The 21,233-nt window shown below is 40.6% G+C and overlaps 1 protein-coding gene across 2 annotated transcripts; it reads right to left on the bottom strand.

The window, feature by feature from the left end:
- Nucleotides 1–523: 523 nt before the first annotated feature.
- On the bottom strand, nt 524–21,217 carry LOC122780859 (low-density lipoprotein receptor-like). 2 transcript variants are annotated; one of them, XR_006361746.1, is made up of 14 exons: nt 20,164–21,217; nt 19,022–19,156; nt 16,939–17,316; nt 15,353–15,472; nt 15,141–15,266; nt 14,748–14,919; nt 13,402–13,617; nt 10,529–10,647; nt 9,582–9,721; nt 9,062–9,203; nt 7,156–7,353; nt 3,936–4,096; nt 1,850–2,082; nt 524–1,698 (listed from the first exon to the last, which is right to left on the bottom strand). XR_006361746.1 is itself a non-coding variant. In XM_044044212.1 (13 exons), the coding sequence occupies exons 1-13, from the start codon at nt 20,354–20,356 to the stop codon at nt 2,068–2,070; spliced, it is 2,115 nt and encodes a 704-aa protein (XP_043900147.1). In that variant the 5' UTR covers nt 20,357–21,217; the 3' UTR covers nt 524–2,067. The 2 variants fall into 2 exon arrangements, 1 of the variants encoding a protein (XP_043900147.1); XM_044044212.1 differs by having other exon boundaries at nt 524–2,082.
- Nucleotides 21,218–21,233: the final 16 nt, after the last annotated feature.

The following is a 21,233-nucleotide window of genomic DNA, read 5'->3' as shown; positions in this document are numbered from 1 at the left end:
AACTTGCCTCTGTCTCAGGACTGAGAAGACTGATGCCACCACTAAATCCTTAGTCCTTTGAAGTTAAATAGTGTTTTTACATTACATTCACATTTAACAACACAAATGGTTAAACACTGAACAAAACTCACTCACTCACTCACTCACTCACTGACTCACTCACGTTGCCATGACTTCAGAGGACATTATATTGAGTTAAATTCCCTTCTGGAGATTTACTCTAACCATTACTTATACTGGAAACTAAACCTAAGCCTAAAACTAGGTCTTAACCCCCAAAAAGCCCATTAGAGTTGTGTGGACCAGCCACAATGACAGTTGGTTCACACAGCTTTTAAGCGCTTTAAAGTTTAAACTCATTCTGTATGGTGGTCCACACAAAACCACAAATACAACAGGACACACACACAAAAAGATTTGTTCGCTTGCTTCAACAGTGGTTAATCATCTACAGACATCTCTTCCAGTAACTGCATCACTAAAATGTTTTGAAGCGTAAAAACAGATTGACACACAAATGACGTAGGGAAAAAAATATATATATTTACGGTTTAGGTCTAATACACTTACAGCTTTTAACAGACTTATGCTCAGTCTGCACACAATGACTGTAACCCCCCCATAAATAAAAACCTTTCTTGAAAGTAAATATTAATCTCACATTTTAATCATGCAAAGAGAACTCCCTGTTAAGCAGATTGTTTTCACTTCACCAAACACATATTCTTGTCATAAATAACACCCGAGTCAACGTCACAACGTAAGTCAATCAACCGCACACCCACAAGCTGGGTGTTTTAGTTTAGAGGGAATAGTTTGACATTTACTTTCTAGCTTACGGTTAGGAGAAAGTAAACAGAACCAGCCGCGTTAGCGCTTACACGACTTCAGACGTACATGTTCTTACCCGCAGACAGAGCCAGGTTTGTTTCCCTCAGTTCACCTCGGATGACGGCTGGATATCAAAGACAGCCGACTGCGTCGCTCTTTCCGACTATGAAATAAACCTGCTAAGGCAACAATAGTTTCAGTAGACTTAAACATTCTGGGGGAACACTGTGGAGGAAGAGCAATTAATAACAGAAACTACAAAGTAATTATTTCCTCGTTTAAAAGGATACATTTTCATTAAAAATAAATTCACCTACACTTTCCAGAGTCTTTCATTTGTTTGGTCTGACCAACAGTGCAAGAAAAGGAAAAGATATTTTCATTTTAAAAATGAAAAAGAAAAGCAAACACTTCTCATATTCAGCAAATCAATTATGAGTAGATCAAATATGACACTTTTCTTATTGGAGAGTGACTCACTAAATAACTGATTAATCAAATGTATGTTTCATCTCCAATCTTAACTAATCACCCATCCATCGGTTGTCTTGGAAAAGTTACAGGCTGTGACACAACAAGCTTTCAGAAGTAACCCACATAATTCACGTTACACACTGGACAACGTAACATTCGTTAAATACGTGTATAATTGCTTTTAAATAATAAAAAAAAATATCATAGCCTTAGAATTGGCCTTTTATATTCACTTTACGGAGGTGGCCGTCTTTTCTCTTGAATGTGCATTTTTGCACTTTGAAGCGGACACTTACAAGGCAAAAGAAAAAGACAGACATAAATTCAGGCCACTGTAGTTTCGGGATGTGCTTGGTGAGGAGTCATCCGTGTCTGCTCTCTTACACACTGGACCTTTAAATCACAAAAAAAAGGACATATTTAGTGCTGTTCACAGACTTTTGAGAATGAAGCGGATTAAAGGCCACCATCCATAACGAGAGGTAGTCTACTGTAGAGATGAGAGCTCTCCTCCCTCTTTGCCCTCAAGTATTTTTCTTTTTACCAAGACATCTCCTCAGAGATTTGACCTCCAGAGAGTTTGGGACGCAGCAGTTTAATCAGTGTTGTCGATGCTCCAAGTCAATCCTGCACACAGCTGTCCATCTGTATCACACTTTTGTCGTTCACAGTCCAAGTCCAGCTTAAGCAGAGTTTCCTGGCAGCGGAACAGACACGGCTTTAATCAGCACACTTGAAGGCCATTAACCTGAACACGGCCGGTCAAGCTGTGTTCACCTGTGGAGTTAGCAGAGGGCTTTCTTAGAAACGCCGACACACATTTAGAGCCAGGGAACAAAAAATAGCACACAAACAAACAACAAAAAGCTTAACTAGTGGACATTTGAGGCTATTATTCTTAAAAGTTTATTATTAACATAAACATTTGACTTTAAACATTAAAAATAGAATACAGCTACTGTACATTATTCAGCTGATTATTGCCTCAATGAAACGAAAACCACCCCAAAACACTGTTCTGTTGTATTAGCAGCACAGTCGGACTAAGAAAGGCAGCAAATTTTCAGTGTGGAACTAATTGTTTTTGACGGAACAACTAACAAAACTAAATCAAAAGGTTAATAACAATTTAAAAACTGTTGCAGGCCTAAGTGAATGAACCATAAACAAATTAGTCAATGTAAAAATAACTTTCTTTGTGAATTGTCACAATCATTTAAACACATGTTGCATTTTACAGAGTATATTTACACCACTAATACAGAAGAAAATCAGAATTTTTCTTCTTCAGTCACCCAAAAACATAATATACTGTAAAGTCAGCGCAGTCATTTACCTTGTCCTGTCGCAGTTAATGATGTCACAGTTTTATATTCAGCCAAAAACTGCGCCTCGTGGTGAATTGTCAAACAAATAGACACGACAGAGGAAGAGCAGTCGTCTCCTTTTGGTGATTTATGACTGTTATAACCCCCAAAGTTTCCAGCCTTTCTGTCTCTTTGACGAGACAAAGGCAGGAAACGGGGTCAAAAAGAGAGGAAGTGACAGAGAAGCAGTGCTCGGTTAGGACCTGTTCATCCCCAAGACTTCATGGTCGCAAGTTCAACTCCACCCCTGGCAGGTTGTACTCAATGCCCTTGTAAGTCGCTTTGGAAAAAAACGTCTGCTAAATGACATGTAATGTAAAAAAAGTGGATCAACTGAATTTTGTGGCTTTTAAACAATCAGTTTCAGACAGAAAACTGCTCCTCCCTGGAAAAAAGGATCTATTCACACGTGGCTTCCTGGAACATTTATCTCTGCAAACAACTGAGGTTTGGTGATATCATATTGATCCAACAATCAGGTGCTGAGCAAAGGTCTTATCTATTTGCCAAATAGATAAGACAGATTAAATAGATAAAAACAGTCATGCAAACAGTTGTTTTATTTGAGTTACCTTGTAAAATGCTATTTACTTTATTGGTAAAAGCTTCTCCCTTCAGGGATTGCCACAGCGGATCAACTGCCTCCATCTCTTGTGTTCTTCTTTTAGATCAACTGTCCTCATGTCCTCCTCCACAACACCGATAAACTCTATACCTATTCACTGTCCCTCCTCTGCATGTGACCAAACCATCTCAACCTCAACTCTCTTTAAAGTAAATTATATTGTTTGTACTGCAATGTAACCAAGACGCCACAAAAATGGCGTGACTGTGTGAAGAGGAGTATAAAGTGAACATGCTTCATCCTCAGGAGAGCAGGAGGGGTATAGGCTCAACCGATGATGCATGTGCTGAGTTGTCGGATGAAACGTGCAGGAGGTGAGGAGGCTCAAGGTCAAGGAAGGGAGAAATCCTGACACCCCAGTCCTCATAATGTCTGTTCAGAGGGTTTATCAACAAGGGCCACTACGCTGCTTGAACAGCCAAAGGTATGGGTATATGGAGAAGTATCTAAGACGAAGCAATTTCAGGATGCAGAGGATGGTTGAGGGGATGGATGCGAGTGGTTCTCCGACTGGTAATAACCACCAGGAAGTTATTTCAATAAGCCATGCTGTCCATCTTTATTTATACTCAGCTGAACGAATGGTCGCCTACTCCCTAAAATGTGAATGCGTTTGAGAGTTTGTCAACTTCTCTTACCTTTATAAAACACGAGCTTTGACGTGCAGGTGGCTGCTGGACAATGAGTGGGTCCTGAGACTCTTTCAGGGAAAAACTCTGCACAGTGAGAGACCTGGAGGGCCTGAACTCCTCCTTCCACCACCACAGGGCCATTCCCACCAGCAGCAAACTGAGAAATACTGAGACACGGACAAATTAAGAGAGTCCATCGGAATAAACAAGGATTTAAAAGGACATTTCACATCTGTACTTTACTGTTTGACTTGTGCTGCTTGCATAAAAACATGGGCCAATCTCCAAACACAAGAAAATGAATGACAGCACAAGAGAGCTGGGAATGTGTTTTGAGATTTTCCCACACAGAGGACTTTGTTCAAACTGAGGTTCAACACCTCCTTGACCTTCCTTCTGTGAGCTCTGGTTCACTACCAAAGTCTAGTGATTTGCCCACAAGTAGGTTATTTTTTAAACACCCAAACTGGGAGGGAATGTGAGATCGATGATCTTCAACAAAAAAACTGTGCAACAAAAAAAAGAAACTGTTCTTGACGACAGCTCTGAGCTAGTGTAAATGTCTGAATGTTGAAGGTTTATGACTCAACAGGGAGTGACCACGTTCACGTCAGTGCACTGTGACATCACATCTCACAGCTGCCCTTACATACATAAGGGCATCCGCACATCGACTTGCAAACAATCATGATGGAGCCATTTGGGTGGAGGCGAGTGGTGATTTGATAACAGATAACGGTTACTTCAAACATCCTGAATCCTTATCCGTGTTCATTAACAACCTTAATTGTGTCTATGACGTGCGAACGTATATTATCCTAATATCCGCACGACCCTGTTGACGTCACATATATACCCTCTATCTCATAGCAACCGTTTGGTAAAGTCTCCTCCCCCCAATCCCCCAAAACAAAGAAAAAATAAAATAAGAGAAAGATAAAATTTTTTAATTAAATCAACGCAGCTCAGATCAGTGTCCTTATATGGACATCCTGGGTCACATATTCAGGCTTTAAAAATGTCTTTTCTTCATCTTTTTGTGTGGAGTCAAAATTATGATTCACATCACATGTTTTTTTTTTTATTATTTTGTTCATAAAAATTAGCCAGGGGAACTTCTAAATGTGACGTTTTTCCAAATTTCACAAATTCAAATCTGATTTTAAAAAAATGTAAGTACTTTTTGCTCAGGTGTGTTTATATAGTTGGGGGGGAAAAAGATCGCCTATAGGTTGGGCTGAAAAAAGGACACTCTAGATTTAACATTCTTATAGTCTCTGTATAGCGTGAATATGAAAAGTATACACACCCCTGTTCCACCTTTAATGTGACCTATAACCTGTACAATGTAACTGAAAAATGAAGTGAAACCTTTAAAAGGGAAAAATATAAAATAAAAAACAAAATAACCTGGTTGCATAAATAGGTACACCCTTAAACTAATACTTTGTTGCAGCACCTTTGGCTTTTATTACAGCACTCAGTCTTTTTGGGTAGGAGCCTATCAGCGTGGCACATCTTGATGTAGCAATATTTGCCCACTCTTCTTTGCAAAACTGCTCCAAATCTGACAGATTGCGAGGGCATCTCCTGTGCACAGCCCTCTTCAGATCACCCCACAGATGTTCGATGGGATTCAGGTCTGGACTCAATCTTATTCAGGTGAAGCCATTCTTTTGTTGATTTAGACGTGTGCTTTGGGTCATTGTCGTGCTGAAAGATGAAGTTCCTTTTCATCTTCAGCTTTCTAACAGAAGGTCGAAGGTTTTGTGCCAACACTGACTGGTATATGGAACTGTTCATAATTCCCTCCACCCTGACTAAGGCCCCAGTTCCAGCTGAAGAAAAACAGCCCCAAAGCATGATGCTGCCACCACGATGCTTCACTGTAGGTATGGTGTTCTTTTGGTGATGAGCAGTGTTGTTTTTGCACCAAATATACCTTTTGGAATTATGTCCAAAAAGTTAAACCTTGATTTCATCAGACCATAACACATTTTCCCACATGCGTTTGGGAGATTTCAGATGTCTTTTTGCAAAATTAAGCCGGGCTTGGATGTTTTTCTTAGAGATAAGAAAATATTTCCGTCTTGCCACCCCATCTCATAGCCCAGACATATAAAGAAGATGGGAGATTGTTGTCACATGTACTACACAGCCAGCTCCTTCAGTGTTGCTGTCGGCCTCTTGGCAGGCTCCCTGACTAGTTTTCTTCTCATCATATCGTCAATTTTGGACAGACGTCCTGTTCTTGGTAATGTCACTGTTGCCATATTTTCTCCACTTGATGATGACGGTCTTCACTTTGCTTCCATGGCATATTTAATTCCTTGAATCATCAGATCCCTCTGATGCTTTGGAAGCTCTCTGCAGACCATGGCTTGTGCTGGAAGATGTGGCTACAAAAATGTCGGGAAAAGCCTACTAGAACAGCTGAACTTTATGTGGGGTTGATCAGAGGCACTATAATTGGTGACAGGTGTGTGCTGACTCCAGTTTAACATGAGTTTGAATGTAATTGGTTAACATTATAACAGTTGTTTATTTTTACTTCAACTCCCTGAAAGATTTCTGTTTGTTTTCAATTGTGTTGTACAGGTTATAGGTCACATTAAAAGGTGGAAAAAGTTGTGAAATTATTTATCTTGATGTAATTTTTTTACATGACAAAAACCTGGCATTTGAACAGGGGTGTGTAGACTTTTTATATCCACTGTATATACATTTTAATACAGTAGTGGAAAAAAGCAGCCTAAATGCTCTGTCTTCTAATTAACTGTGTGAAGTGGTTTGATAATATTATTTTTTTTCTTATTAACACAATTTATTGATTGGCATATCCAAGTGTGCCTTTTGGGAAATTGTGACATGTCTTTTTTTTTGGGAATCACGCCAACACCCAAAGTCATGCCAGCAGTAACGCTCAAACAAAGCCGCATACTTCAAACATCCTGAATCCTTATCTGTGTTTGAGTTACTTGGCAACTTAATTGCATGTATGACTTATTTCTGTGAGCTGTGAAAACAGTTGTAAATTATCCACGTTGTGGATATCAAACCCTCGATCTCACAGCAAACGTTGAGTGGAAAAGTTTTTAATTAAATCAATATTAATATTTCTACAAAGAACATTTGAGTCATTGTAAAAAGGTCAAATGTGCATTACTCTGTGTTACTCCCTTGTGTTGACCAGCTCTGTGTTTTAATTCAACAAATGCATACTTACTGATAAGAGACAGGACTCCAAGAAATGTGGGGTCTGATAAACTCGATGCGGGAATTGTGTGAGAGATAGCAGGGATTTCTTGAGATGTATTTTGTCCCGTTTCTGGAAAAATGCAGGTGAACTTTGGACTCTCAGACTGCAGGTCGACAATGCACTCGTGCCTGCACACTGTCCGGGGACGTCCACACAAAGATGGACCTGAGAACAGGCACAGTGTAATCTGGTGAGGACTGATCAGTGACTCGCATGTCCATAACCTGCCAACGTACTGCACCTAAAGGCCTTTACACATTAATGGTGACACAAATAAAGCACAGCATTATAAATAATTGGCAGGTGAATCATTGATACGATTAAGCAAAGTAAAGCATAAGAACCAGAAGTCAGCATGAGTTGGTGCACAGTTATTTTACTTCATTAATAAGAAAGACAGGGAAAGAAAGAGAAAAGAAAAAAAACATCCGCGTACAAAGGCCTTAGAACAGACAGGGTCGTCCAAACTTGTTTTAAAGGGGACATATTATACCCTATTTCCCCCATTAAAATAGTTCCCTGGTGTCCTAATGAACATGTCAGTGACATGCTTTGGTCAAAATACCATAAGGATGAAGCATCATAGCAGTTCAATAACCCTGCTAAACCCGCCCCTTTCAGAACGCTCGGTTTTCGTGCATGGTCCTTTTATATGCAAATGAGACACAGGCAAACACACCCCCACTTCTTCCAGGGGGTTTCTGATTTGTCCTCTTTACAGCGCTCACTCACTCAGATCCTGTTCCCTCAGCTCCATTCGTCTCCCCCTCCCTTCACTAGTTCTCTGACAATATCAACATGGCATAGGGACAGCACCGCTGATCGCCAGCGGCGAGCTGAATAAACTGCCGCTGTATGTGTCTGTATCAGACCAGTGACTGTATGCTCCGGAGCTGGCGATCAGTCACATACAGCGCCAGTTCACATCAGTTGTGCTGTCCCTATGTCTTTTTAACTGATTTTCACAGAGAGTGCAGAGAGTGCAGCACCGCTGATCGCCAGCGGCGAGCTGCATAAACTGCTGCTGTATGTGATTGTATCAGACTGAGTCTGTGCTCCGGTCATGGAGGACGTTTGCAGACTTCATCCGGCACTTTAGCTTCATATATAAAATCCTCTGAGGCTGGAAGTTTGTGTAAAACACTTTGCTCCACTGTGTAGCCACCAACAGCACACTTGTCCCTCCGTGTGGACATAATACCGCTCCAACATTCGCGGTGAAATGCGCATGCTGCCGTCATAAGCGGGAAGGGAATTCAACATCAAGTGTTTTATCGCCTATACTTACACTAAGGGGGACCATGAAAACATGACTAAGTATTCTTTTTCCACACTTTGGCGACTGGTAGGGCCTCCAGAGTCCCAAATATAAGTATTGAAATGGTTAAAAAGTTGATTTTGCATAATATGTCCCCTTTAATGAGGACCAGATTTGATAATGTGAAGATTTCCGGGGGCCAACAGTAAAACTTACATACAAATGCACTGTTTTGTTGTAACTTTGTTTTCATTGTCACAATTACCATTTTTAAATGGCAGTGCAGCCAAATTTAAGCCACGCAGGAGTGAAAAAATGAGAAAACTCTTTCCCTTTCTTTCACACCTGTAGTCAGATAACATAACACAACAAAAGGTGAGTGCATGTGTCTGTCTGTCACGGCTGGGTTGCAAACCCAGGACAAGCACAACCAGCTCCAATGGGGACAATGTGTGACCAGGGCCGATTATCTGTCCCTCGCCATAAATAATACTATAATAAAACAAAAGCTGCGGGCCGTACAAACTCTGACCGAAGGCCGTGATTGGCCTGCGGGCTGGACTTTGGACATGTTTGCCTTAAAACATATAGTTAATAGCAATGTGTTGATCCTACCATTAGGTTGAAGTGCAGGCTGCATGATGACTATGCCACCTGGCGAGGGCAAGTTTGTCAGCAGCGTCTGTAGTCGGCTGCCATTGTGCTTGTTTGCGCGACAGACGGAGAGCGTGACTTCATCACTCCAATACACAAAACCCTGCATTGGAAACAAAACAAAAAACTCAGCTGGTCAGATCTTGACAAAAAAGGAAGAAATTTCCCCCAGTGTGTGCTTCAGTTCAAGATGGCAACTGGTTAAATTTCAAGGAAATATAAATAGTCTATCCCTCTTTCTGTTTGATTTGACAGTTTATTTGAAATTGGAGTTAACAAGAAATAACAAAATGATGACAAAAGAAAAGAAAAACATCAATTAAAACTAACACAAGTTGACACATGTTCAGAAGGAGTGGGAAGTCGTCGAGACTTATCAACCCCCCCCGTAATTCTCCCACTTCCTTAATTAGCACTAATAATAATTTAAAAAAAAAAACCAAAACAAAAAACACTTCACATCAGATAGAAAAAAAAGAACCTCAAACACGGCCAGTCCGAAGGGTCGGTCCAGATAGCCGTTCGACTCTACCACTGTTTTGCGGTCCTGGCCTTTTAGATTTACTCTGGAGATGCTTCTCTTTCCTCGGTCAACCCAGTAGAGCAGCTGACGAGGCACATCTGCACATAAACAGCAGAAAACATTTAGTGAGACCCTTAACCTCAGCCTGACAGAGAGAGAGACAGACACAGACACACACAGACACACACAGACACACAGACACACACAGACACACACAGACACACACAGACACACACACACACACACACACACACACACACACACACACACTAGGAAGCTTCAAGACTAGTCTTGGGTTTGAGACCACGTTCTCTTAGTCTCATATTTATACTGTTGGACTCATCTTAACTTCTTCATTTTAAGTTACTTTCAGGAAGCCACCTGAGGAGCAATTAAGCAACTTAATGATGGTCTTCAGTGTTACAGGAGGGACAGTTGGGCACATTATGGTATCTGGCCACTCTGACTCCTTTGCTAGGCTATCATGTTACGTGCCACTGTGGCCAGAATGGTTTCTATGACATTATTGGGGCAATGAAAGGGCACCACAATTTAAATGAACACGTTACTTTGACAGAGCTGGCACCACAGGAGCAGCCACAGCTGTAAGTGTCTCATCATGCACCTTTTCTTCAGGGAATTATAATCAAAATGTTAGGGAAGTTGCTGTGAGGACATTTGTAGTATTAAATGCATAGCCCCAAAGTTAATCAGTTCCTCAGGAATGAGATTCTACCTCATTAGGACCAGGTTTTGGTCTCCATGAGGACTGGTGATCAGAGATTCCCCCAGGTTCCAATACATTACAGTACATGTTATAACCTTTTCTTTTTTCATTAACCATTTATTTCCTCTAAAAAAAACTTTGCAAACAATGAACATATAGACCATATATCAGAACATACCTAGAGAGAGGGCAACAGGGCAGTGAACTGAGGAAGTAACCAGAGCCTGTGTGTCTTCACCATTCAAACCAGCCCTTTCAATCTTTGGGAAAGTGCCACACTGAGCCCAGAAGAGCAGCCTGAGAAAACAAGAGCAGCTGGTCAAAATGCAGCAGAGCTACTATAAGTGATGAGACATCCATCCATCCATCCATCTTCTACTGATATATCCTCCATATGAGGGCCGCGGGGGTGCCAAACTCAACCATGGTTTTTATTTATAATCATTATTCTTACATGAATGCCGTTTTTTTTCTAAGCCAAAGGATAGTCGTCAGTGCTGTTCTGAGTTAGGAGACATTTAACAAAAACACGACCGCGACAGCTACACTGAATGAGCTGAAACCTAAACTGAATGAAACTCACTAAATTGGTGGTTGGACCTCATTGTCCTTGAGTACAGAAGATAAATGCTGGTATTAAATGACTCCAGAATGTGCACCGTTTTAACATTTAATAGCTAGTTTGGACATGTATTAGATATCTGTAATTTGATTCTTCACAGTCCAAATGAACATTTCAGATCACCTACCGTGACAACTATGTTTCTATTCATGTGAATAAGGTTTGTCATTACTCACATCTTTAATACAGTTGTGGATATCTGCATCCGTCTAGTCTGAGATGTCTACAAATGAATTCTGTCTACAGTTAAATTCTGACTAGTTATAATTCCAGTTGAAGATATCTTAAATTCCCTTAATGTATCTGTATTATAGTTGTTTTTTTTAGTATTATTATTATTATTATCATCATTAGTATAGATATTTCAAACTGGAATTATAAATCATCTTAAAAGGGCCACTTCACCCAATTTTTTTTTAACTAATTTCCAGAAAGAAATGTGTTATTCGATCATCAGACAGTAGATCTGAGATACAGGTCTCATTCCCACAACACAGGAAGTTGGGTTTGAAGAAAATAAAAAAAAACTGACAAAAAAGTTGACATCAAAGAAAATGAAAGCCCTGCACTGCTCTTTTCTGTGTTTTGACCATTTGACCAAGTGGAGAAAAAAATGGGTGAAACTGCCCTTTAAAGTAGGGATGCACGATATATCGGCATTAATATTGTTATCGGCTGATGTTCGTCATTTTTTAACATATCGGCATCGGTTCAATGAGTAAAACTGCGCCGATTTTAACAACCGATGTTTATACCCGTCTAATTGCTGTTTGTGTATGTGTGTCGGGAAGGGGAGGCCATGCGGCATTTGTTTGGGCATATGACAGCGTCAGTGGCGCAAGCGCAGCACAAGATTTGTGTGTGCGTGTGTGTTGAGGAGAGATAATGTCAGCGGTGTGGGCGATTTTTCAGGGTGTCAATAGAAGATACGCGAAAAGCATTATGCAACACTTGCAAAGTCGAGGTAATGCGCGGAGGGTTCCGCGTCAAGTCATTCAATACCACAAATTTGATTATATCATTTGAAAAACCGTCACCCTGAAGTACACAAACAACGGCAGGAAGCTAACGCTAGTAACATTAGGCAGCAGACAAAAAGAAAGCAGCGCAGCTGGGACTCGACCAAAGGAAGACAGTGGCCAGGGCAATAACGATCAAGGTAATGGAAATGATTGCTCTTGACGACCAGCCGAGGGTTCCGACGGTTGATAGCGCATATTGAACCCCGCAACAACCTGCCAAGTCGGTGCTACTTTTCCGATGTTTTGCAATTGAATAAATATCTGGTTGCCATGAATACTGGCAAGTTTGATAAAGTATTTTAACAGGTTTTTTTTATTATGGCAGCTCTTAGTAGAGCTTGTCAGGTATTGTTTGTCATATTTGTTGTGTAGTTTTATTGTGAAGGGAAGTGGCGCGGTTGTTGTTGCCGGAAGGAAGGGTTGTTGACTTTATTTACGTACCCAGTATAGTCGCCCTTATCTCGGTTACAGTAACTTTGGCAGGGTATTATTTTTATTTATGTTCATGTTTGTAATTTATGATCCAAACTTTCTCACAGGAGTTTAGTGAGTTGAGGGAGTTAAACTGCACTGTAATTTAGTTACACACTTGCTACAAGTGGTAAAGGTTTCTAAAAACCTTTACCACCTACTTGTGTCTTATGTGACCTTGTTATTTGGAGGTAAAACATGTTTTGAAAATAAAGAAATTCAATTCAGCTTGCGTGATTTTCATTCTGTACAAACTTTTATCATCTCAGAAACTTGTTTTTAAAACATATATCGATATCGGTTATCGGCCATAGCAGCAATATTAATATCGGATATCGGTATCGGTGGAAATAGTCATATCGGTGCATCCCTACTTTAAAGTGTCTAAAATGTATTAGACCACACGTCAAGAAGAAGGAAAACTAAATATTTTAGAAGTCTTTCAAAAAGGGGTTATTTATTTGGCAAATAACAAACTGAATTCACCTTTTTATACCCAAATTTGAGCTGGCTCACTAGGCTTCTTCTTCGAGAGTGAATGAATCCAAATAAATAACTATAAAATTTGATATCTTAATCAAGAAATAATAACGTGTGTTGCGGCTTCCAAACACAAACCTTTTAGCCGCTGAGAGTATATGAGGTTTGGGTCCTCAGGTACGTAGATTTGTAACGCGCTATAGTAGATTATGATAAAGATACGCTGAGATCCAAATATGCTCTTACAACGTGCTTTACTGTTTTTTGAAAAACAGCACATTTGAAAATTCATGGTTAACAATATTAATTATTTTTTAGCATTCGAAATATAATTTTGGTTACAGAGCTTCTACATAATGATTTTGGTAATTACCAAAGGGCAGCTGTGGCTTTGGGTGCAGTGGTCTATATGTTTTTGAAAAATAATTTTAAGTGGAAACTCCTGGGTGGTCTTACCCTTGGAGAGGATCCACGGCCACAGCAGAAGGCTCCTCCAGCCCTGTGATGAGCTGACGCTGTGTCACACTGCCCAGCGTTGCGACATCGACAGAACCACTTTCCACACTGGTCCAAAAGAGGAGCTGGTGGATCCAGTCCACAGCCAGGCCCGACACAGAACCGTTAACTTTCAGCACTAGCATGGCATTATGTTGCGTTCCATCCATGGAGACCCTGAGGACCATTCACAGATTAAGATGACACAACGCAATCAGCATGTCTAGTTTGTGAAGATGTGCAGTTCACAGAGTGCTAGGCCATGATGAAACAGCCCATGGGTCATAGGTCATTGAATAAATAAAATAATTTATTTTGCGTATTGTAATTATTAGGCTTCAAATAAAATGAAATGCTACTGTGTAAATACATTTCAAATAGGTGACATGAAGTAATAATAAGAAAATATGAGAAAGGTATTTATTTATTGTTTTAGGGAGGAGGAGGGCTGAAGGCACCTGGGGCCTCCTGTATAAACCGTGCGTACGCACAAAAAGACGGCGTACGCTTGCTTTCACGCACAGACGGTATAAAAATGTACTTTGCGTGGAAGTTTGTGAGGTGCCGTGAGAATTTGCGTAGGGCTCCACAAACTCTTGTCAGGAGGAGACACTGCAATATTAAGCTCTGGAACTTATCACAGTAGTTCAAAATAATACTAATGTGTCTACAATGACAAACATGAATTATTCTGTGACAAACAATACTGATACACCGCGTACGTTTGAACATATGTGGATAACTTTAGAGAGGACATTGGAGACAAAACTGATCCTATGCGTGAACACATTACAAACCTGTGTGTGTGACTGAGTGAGTGAGACTTACTTGCTTACTTTGAGCAAATCACTGAAATTAAATTATTAATATTTTCTTCATGTAACACAGCGATGTAAATAGACACTTTGTGTACGTACTTTTCAAATTTTGTGCATACACTGTTTTAGTATGAAAGCTGCGCACTCTTTTATACATGAGGCCCCAGGTCACCATCTGCCAGCAGAGCAAACATCAGCCACCAGCGGGGCAAAACATTGCCCTCGTCAGGACAGGGGAGAAATCACAGTCAGGACTTAAGGTCTCAACTGAGTTGTTAGCTACAATTCCAGGGAAGTCTCACTGGACACTCAAACTCCTTTGCATCAGCAACACCCAACGACCCTGGGATCATCACTGACGATGTGTCCAAGCTGAACCAGTCAGGTGTTTCTTATAACCAATTATAACTTACATTTTATGGACAATTCCTGACTTGGTAAAACAAAAAGTGTGTGGTGGATGCAGAGGCTACAGCTCCACTCTGGTACCTGTATATGGAGCCTTGTCCTTGCTGGGCCCAGTACAGTGTGCCGTTTGAAGCTAAGGCTGCCACAGACCCTGGTCCCGATAAATGTGGGGCCAGTTGCCTGTGCTCAGTGCCAGTGATGCTCATCCACTGCACTCCTTTAGATGAGGTGAAAACGAGCCGCGCATCATCACCTAGAAAGACAGCAAATAAACAAGACTGTATCTTAAGACATTTACCAAATTTACGTTTGTTGATCTGACAAGTTGTGTGAGTGATGCGTCTCTGTCAGATGAGTATCTAACTTGACTGCTTTTACAAGCTAGGATCTGTGAAAAATACTTATCATAAAACTGCTTTGATGTTGTCAGTGTCAAAGCTGCTTACAATGTTTGCTTTTCTTTTCTTTTTTTACCTTTGGCTTTGCACTCTATGGTTGTTGGATTCATGCCATAGCCCTCAGCGCAGTCACAGGTGAGGCTGCCATTTATTTGATTACACAGCTGATCACACACATCCATCTCCAGGCACCTGTTTACCTCTAGACGAACAAATAGTGAACATTACTGCACAGCAAGAAGTACAGAGAAGATTATTTTTTCCCCCCTCCATCAGGCGGCCACTCACCCTCACACTGGCTGCCCTCGACCAGCCTCATATCCTTAGGACACGTGCAGTGGAAACCCATCTTCTCCTTCACACAGACGTGAGAACAGCCTCCATTGTTGACTTCACAATCATTGTGACCTGAAAAAGAAACCACATAAAACAGGGTAAATATTTTATCAACAGATAAAAAAATTAATATGGATTAACATTACCTCCAAGGTACAAGGAGCGGGAAAAACTTGCTGTAGGTACAGCCTTACAGAAATATCCTGCCCTGTGTAATTACTGACCACAAAACAGTGAATACACAGTAAAAGAATGAAGACACGGCACATCCCCACTGCTCTAAAGCAGGGTTTCTCAATCCTGGTCCTGGGGACCCACTGCCCTGCATGTTTTTTTTTTTGTTTTTTTTTAAATGCTGTCCCGCTCCAACACACCTGATTTAAATAGTCAGCTCATCAGAAAGCACGGCAGAAGAAGTCCCCTGGATTGAGTGACCCCAGTTTAAGGGGTTCTGAATTCAGTCGACAAGATAAACTACACTTGTGGCGGTTTTCAAGAACCAGATTCCTGTGAAATGGAAACACTGTTTCCATTTCTGTAACAGTGTTTCTGTAAAAAGCACTGCTATCCCTCCCTCTGGTGGCTGTTCATTATGTGTACAACTGAGTGCAAGAACCAGGTTGAATAATAATAAATAAAATATAACTGTAAAATTGTCATATGAGGAAAAAAAGAGAAATATTTTTTATCATTATTATCATTTCTGATGATTTCTGATATAATTTCTGATGTATTTCTTTATTTGTGAAGCCCAAATCAAAATGTTAGTTCACAAAGTGCTCCACGTTCCTCATATTATAGGTGGAGTGGCTCAGTGGTTTAGACCGGTACCCTGTGTGCAAAAGACATCATGGTCGCAAGTTCAACTCCAAGTTCAACTCCACCCCTGGCTGATTGTACTCAATTACCTTGTAAGTCGCTTTGGATAAAAGCATCTGCTAAATGACATGTAATGTAATGTAATCTTGACACAGGTTGCAGCTGATCATTTGAGATTTTGCGTGAATAATTATGACTTTATTCTCATAATATTAAAAAAAAAATTTTTAGTTTGGTCCTAATACTCCAAATCATTAGTTCAAGTTCTCATCCTTGCAACAGGATGCAGTGTAGTTAAATGTTATGTCAGACAGTGTCATGCGGCAAAGCTTAATATCATAATATTAAATTTAACACAGCATATATTGATCTGAACCTTACCTCTGTGAGATATTTTCCCCAAATTGTTCAACCCTACATGCGAGTTTGCTACTGAAGAGCTTCTGAAAACCTCGTCCACAACATCTTTGCAATGTCTGTGTTCTCATGCTTTATTTATTTCAGCAGCCCGTGGCCAAGTGGAAAGGGAACTTGACTTGTAACCAGCAAGGTACCCAACCCCCAATGCTCCCCGGGCGCCACTCAGTGTGGCAGCCCACTGCTCCTAATTCTAGGATGGGTCAAATGCAGAGGAATACTTTCCCTAAGGGGATTAATAAAATTCAAATTCTTATTTTCATTCTTGAAAATGTGAAGTTCTTTCAAATCACATCACTTACCACAGTTATTCTCGTCACTGCCATCAGAACAGTCTGAGGAGTTGTCACACCTCCACGCCTGGAGGATGCACTGTCCATCTCCACACTGAAACTCTGATGCTGCACATGTGGGCGAAGTCTGGCCATGCGATTTGGTCAAACTGCACGATTTCTGGATCTCATCGCGCCCGTCCTTGCAGTCTGCCCGTCCATCACACAGTTTGTGTGTTGGCAGGCAAATGTCAAACACACCGCAGGAGAAGACACCAGCGGTGCATTTCTGGCAGGATTCCTCGTCGCTCCCGTCACCACAGTCGTTTACACCGTTGCACAAGAGACGTGCAGATATACACTGTCTGCTGTGGCACGCAAATTCATCTTTCTTACACCACACATGACCTGGGAAGAGTGAGAATGGACAACACATACAGTGTGAGTGCCTTCACTAATAATACAACACTTGTGTGACCATCAAGTGTATGTTTTTTGTGAAATATAAACTTTTGTCAGGCCAATAACCAGAAGTGGGAGTAAGTCACACTCATATGTCCAAAGTCATTCTTGCAAGAATCAAGTGTTACAAGTCAAGTCGTACGAGAATATATATATATATATATATATATATATATATATATATATATATATATATACACACACACATATGTACACACATATATACACACACACACACACACACGCGCGCGCACACATTTATATGTAATAGATACAACTACAGAGCAAAAAAATGTCGAGTACTGACATTAGGCCAACATTAAACCATGAAAATGCATCATTTAATCATCTTATAACCAGCTCTTGACCAAGACTTTTACTAGCTTTAGTTTAAAATAGCAACCGAATGACTTCCTGTTTTACCTTCCTTTGTGGGATTTGTGTCAAATTAAATTTCACATAGTGCTGTTGGCTGCGAGGTTTGTATGCAAGACCACAAAAGCAGACACCCAATGTTTTCCGTTTTTCAAAAACAAACTGTAATGTTACATTTTACTCAAGTCTAAGTCGAGTCTGAAGTCATGAGTGTCGAGTCTTTTGCCAACGTTAGTCAAGCAAGTCTCAAGTTCACAAATGTCTTAATTAAGTCAGACTTGAGTCAAGTCAGGTGACTCGAGTCCTCCATCTCTGCCAATAACATCACAAACATTTGACTATCACACAGTCTCAGTTTCTCCTGCTTGATTTCTGCTGTTGAGCATTTCACTTTGTAATCTTCTGTAGTTTTATAAATTATAAAGAAAGTATGTGCAAGTTCCATTATTTAACTCTTTAATGCTTTTTTGTGAGACAGCAGCATTAACACAAAGACCACACACCTCCTAGAAGAATACATCAGTCTTAAGGACAAGGATTTTCACTCAAATATTAAAGAAGTGTCAGATCACAACTTAACAAACTACAAGGCATTGTGAAAAGTTCAATGGGGTAAAACATTCCTCTCATACACTTTCACAATACAGACCTGCAAAACAAAATAAGCTGTTTAACAGTAGCACAAAGTCCCTCAACTCCACAGTTAGAACACAGCCAATCTAGGTCACTTTCTGCATCTTTGAGTAATAATACAGTCAGTGTTCATAACTCACATCACCAATGCTTATCTTTAATCCACAACTGGACCACATTAAATCCTTTATCCCCATGCACGGTCTTTCTTTGCCAACATGTCTCTCACAGTTCTTGCTGGACAGTAAGTCTCTCTGAAACTCAAAGTCTGTCCAATAGAATTTCTTAAATTAGTTGCAAAAAACAAAATGAACAAAATTACAACTAAGATTTCTTTAAACAGATTACAAAGGAAAATATCCTGCATGGACTCAAGTTTGATGTCAAGGTTTAATAACAAATATATACTGAATCAGAAAACAGACCAGCAGGGACTAAAAGTACTGTTTTTACACTGGTTGGTTATTATGTGTACCTCATTAAGTTGTATATACACTCTACAATCCCCTTTGAGCTTAACAGTCAGTGTAAACATAATGTTTCCATTGCCCTGGGAGCACTCTGTATTGTATGTTAGTCTTCACCTCATGGTGTCACTGTCATCTGTATGTCAGGACTTGTTAGCTGTCAAAATGATACTCACTGCAGTGTTGCTCATCTGAACCATCTTCACAGTCTGTTTGTCCGTCACACAGTTTTAGCCTCTGGATGCAAGAACCGTCTCTACACGTGAACTCCAGCTGCTCGTGACAGCTGGGCAGAGAGTGACCTGCAGCACCTGGTACAAGGGCAAACACACAGAAGATAATTGTAACTAATACACGAGGCTGCACAAATCTGCTGTGACATTGTTTTCTACGCAAACACACACAAACTAATGACGAGCAAATTTTCAGTGTACTGAATCATTAGATTAGTTCAGTACTTCCTGCATGATCACAGACCCTGTCTGACATAGTCACTGCATTCAAATACGGCAGAACAGGTTGTGATTCAACTAATTATCGCTGGCTTTCAGCAGTGCAGTCGCTAAATGCACCACACTCCTGTTAAATATTGAGATTTTTTGTCCTTGCTAAACGTTGGCGATTAATGCATGTTTTGGGGATTTTTACGTCTTTTTGACTAATCTAGTCTGACATCAGTTAGTATTGGCTCAGCTCCCTCAGGTACTAAAAAAGTACCAAGTACTATCCCTAATGGAAAAGCAAAAAAAACAAACTAGTCGAGTCAAGCCATGCCAAACCGTGCTACATGTATAGTGAAAAGGCATGAATTGTTAGGAATCTCACAACAGCATCTTGCATAGGGCCCCGACAAAGCTAGAAACGGTGCTGCAATTTACACACCAAAGTGGCCGTTGTAAAACAACCAAAAAACAACAACAAACAAATGAAGTGATTCGGGAGACACTACCGCCAAGGTCAATTTTTCATTGTTTTTGTGGGAGTTGCACTTTGTAGACGGTCCCTGTGCTTGTCTGACAGACACCGGCTGCTCGTTCAGATGAAATAATTGTCGACTTTACCCTGGCACGGCAAAATGACACATACACTTGCGTTTCATCGACGTTTTGCTTTAGATTTTTGATCCCGAAAAGTTCGAATCTTTGAATATCTTTCCGTCTTTACCGTGAAGTGTAACACGGTGTAAGCATTAAGTAACAGACTTCATTCAAAGTGAGCTGTGGTCTGCCGTGACCCGTACACACTCACTGTGACCATTCGCTGTCTCAGAAGGACATAGAGCTCAACCACGGGACACTCGCTCACTGCGCCACCTTACCGGGGACATGAGGCCACGAGATGAGCAGAAGAAATAAAGCTCCAAGGTGTCCCATGCTCTGCGTCCTCCACAGCAGAACCACGCGGTCGCGGAATGATGACGCAAGAGTGTGTTCAAATGTCAACATGAGGCTCCGTGAACGAAATGAGTCAGCTCTTTCATGTAGAGGAGATACTGTACAGCTATACGGCATTTCTCGCGAGGTACGAGATTCCAATAATTTCTATTTGAGTCAGTTTGTTGATGACGGAGACTGAGGCAGGTGCTACTAGTACAGTGTTTCCCAATCCTGGTCCTCGGGGAGTCTTGTTTCAGATGTTTCCCTAGTAGTAGTCGTCATCAAGCTCTGCAAAAGCTACCCACTCATTTGCTACCCTAACTACCCACTCATTTGAATCAGGTGTGTTGGCGCGGGTAAACATCTAAGGGTGCATTCACACCAGCCCTTCTTAATTGAACCCTAATTCGTTTGCACGGAAATTGGTTCGTCTGGGTAGGTGTGAATGGGGAACCGATTTATGGTCTGCCTAAAAACGTAGGTCTCGGTCCGCTTCAAGTAAACCAAATACCACGCAGGGCATTGTGGATAAACACAACCATAACATACGGGCATGTAGAACGATAATATAATATAATAAGAAAGTTACCTATGCAGAAGCCTAATGTTCCCTAAACCATGAGGGAATAAAAAACTTTCCCATTTGGTGGTTTTTAATCCCATTGCCCCAAAAGTTCCTTTTAACAAATATGCCTCAAAAGTAAGTTTTAAGTGTGACATTGATGTGAAATTAACTGCACCCTGAAACGATCACTTCTTTGGTCTTCTGAATTTATGCATCAACTTTGTAAAGACAAACTCTTTCATAGTAAACACTGTCTTGTCTGTCTTTAGTCTTTATTACAGAAATCACAGAAATAGGGAAAATTGTGCTTTATTTCCCTCATCACTCTGATCTTACTTATTACCAAATTTCACATTAAAAAATGCATGAAGATTTTTTGGTGCTCAAGACAGAAGTGGAGCAGGCAGGTCACATTGACTACAGGATCTAGATACTGGACTGGCACAC

Source organism: Solea senegalensis, linkage group LG14 (assembly GCF_019176455.1).
Source record: "Solea senegalensis isolate Sse05_10M linkage group LG14, IFAPA_SoseM_1, whole genome shotgun sequence".
NCBI lineage: Eukaryota > Metazoa > Chordata > Actinopteri > Pleuronectiformes > Soleidae > Solea > Solea senegalensis.
The sequence above is the reverse complement of the archived record's forward strand: the minus strand, read 5'-3'. Positions and strand labels throughout refer to the sequence as shown.